The 2,236-nt window shown below is 36.6% G+C and overlaps 1 protein-coding gene across 1 annotated transcript in view; it reads left to right on the top strand.

Annotated features, from left to right (window-relative positions):
- Positions 1–2,236, top strand: part of LOC114059198 (nipped-B-like protein) — a 170,383-nt gene that overhangs the window by 164,487 nt on the left and 3,660 nt on the right. The window contains exons 42-43 of the mRNA XM_027887383.1: positions 867–1,067; positions 1,435–1,581. Of these exons, the coding sequence (XP_027743184.1) occupies positions 867–1,067; positions 1,435–1,581 (348 nt within the window). The remainder of the gene's footprint in view (positions 1–866; positions 1,068–1,434; positions 1,582–2,236) is intronic.

Here is a 2,236-nt window from a genome sequence, read left to right on the forward strand (position 1 = left end):
TTCTGTACCTATGATGGAGCAACCACGGATGTTCGTACAGACTGGGAAATGAGATGGTGGAAAACAGTGCCGGGAAAGGGACCTGGGGGTCCTGTTTGACAGCAAGTTGAATATGAGTCAGCAGTGCCCTGGCAACCAGGAGGGCCAGCATTGTCCTGGGGGGCATCAGGCACAGCATTGCCAGCTGGTTGAGGGAGGGGATTGTCCCTCTCTGCTCTGCAATGGGGCAGCCTCACCTTGAATACTGTGTGAAGTTTTGGGCACCACAATATAAGAAAAATATTAAGCCATTAGAGAGTGTCCAAAGGAGGGCAAAAAACATGGTGAAGGTTCTTCCCCCAGAGGGTAATTGGGTACTGGAATAGGCTCCCTAGGAAAGTGGTCACAGCACCAAGCCTGACAGAGTTCAAGAAGTGTTTTGATCATACTTTCAGGCACATGGTGTGACTCTTGGAGATGGTTCTGTGCAGGGCCAGGAGTTTGACTTGATGATCCTCGTGGATCCCTTCTAACTGATTAATATATGATTCAGTATTCTTGAAAATTGTTTAAATTGGGGTGTCTGACTGTAGTGGGGAAACAGATTAGCTATATGTTTCTAACATAGAAGTTATGGTGACAGTAGTTTGCTAGAGATTTTGATCTCTGCCACAAATTCTGTTTTAATCTGCTTGCTAACTCAAGAGGTAGTAGTGCACCTCAGTGCATGTTTGAAAGTTAAACTTCAGATGAGCAACTACTTAAGGGGAAATAAGATTAAAAAATCGCTAGAATTTTCTGTTGACAAGCATTTTTTTTAATTTTCCACTTTCAGTTTTACTGCTTGAAAGCAATGATTTAAATAAATATATATTTTTCCATTTCAGATGAAAGCAGTGGCTGGTATGAAGATGTCTTACCAGGTACAACAGGCAATTAATACCTGCCCAAAGGATCCTGTAAGAGGTTTTAGACATGATGAGTCATCCAGTGCATTGTGTTCACACCTATACTCCATGATTCGAGGGAACCGTCAACACAGACGGGCATTTCTAATTTCTTTACTCAACCTCTTTGATGATACTGCAGTAAGCATCACATTTCCTTCACTTTTAAAGAATATAAAACATACCATTATATTTTGCAATATATTTTTATGACATAATTATTGATAACTTTGTTTCTCTAAGATACTTTGTTTTGCTTTATTATATAAGGTATTTACCTAATAGAATGCATTAGTCACTTTTGCATCATTCGATACCTTTCTGTACTTGGTTTGGGGTTTTAGACTAAATTTTGCATATAAAAGTGTTGCTTAGAGTGGTTCTGGGGGTATGTAGAATAAAATTTGTGATGCTTTTTTTTAATTTTAGACTGTTAGGAACACAGGTTAAGTGTATAAATCTAAGATATTTTTATGTATATTTGTGTATACTTTTTTTTAACTTCCAGAAAACAGAGGTGAATATGCTCTTGTACATAGCAGACAATCTAGCCTGTTTTCCTTATCAAACACAGGAAGAGCCACTGTTTATAATGCATCATATAGACATTACACTATCAGTTTCTGGTAGTAACCTACTACAGTCATTTAAAGAGGTATGTGCATTTATATTCATTTATATGGTGACAACATAAGCTTCTATATATTTTAGTCAATTTCTCAGTGAATACAGTACCATTATTGTGATATGGACCAGTAGATGTTAATTTGGTAGTTTAAAAACAAACAACCCTTTCAGTTCTAACCTGTATCTGGTAGACACTAATTAAAAACTTTCCTTACATTGCAACTTATGTTATTAAAAAATAATTATTAATATTAATATTAAATCTATATAATTCCCTAATATTGCTGAATTAATTGGAATTAATATAAATTACATTTATAATTTTAATTAAAAAATCCAATTTGCTTTCTGTTTTGTTGTCAAGTAGCTGATAGCAGTTGCATGTGTGTCACCTGGGAGACTTTAAATACATTATTTATTGCAAGAAAAGAGTGCACAATTTGTCTTTTATTAAGGTAGCATATAAGAACCCAAATAATGGTATAGTTTCTGTTGCAATGGCAATACACGATCCTCTAAGAAAAAGGCCTTTGTTTCTTGTACTGTGTCCAGTTATGGGCTCCTCAGTATAAGAGAGACATGGAGCTCCTGGAGTGAATCCAGTGGAGGGCTACAAAGATGATTAGGGGACTGAATCATCTCTCTTATGAGGAAAGGTTTAGGGAGCTGGGGGAGAGGAGAGA

This window comes from Empidonax traillii, unplaced genomic scaffold (assembly GCF_003031625.1).
Source record: "Empidonax traillii isolate 1590-97213 ecotype Southwest subspecies unplaced genomic scaffold, ASM303162v1 scaffold208:size1045274, whole genome shotgun sequence".
Lineage (NCBI taxonomy): Eukaryota > Metazoa > Chordata > Aves > Passeriformes > Tyrannidae > Empidonax > Empidonax traillii.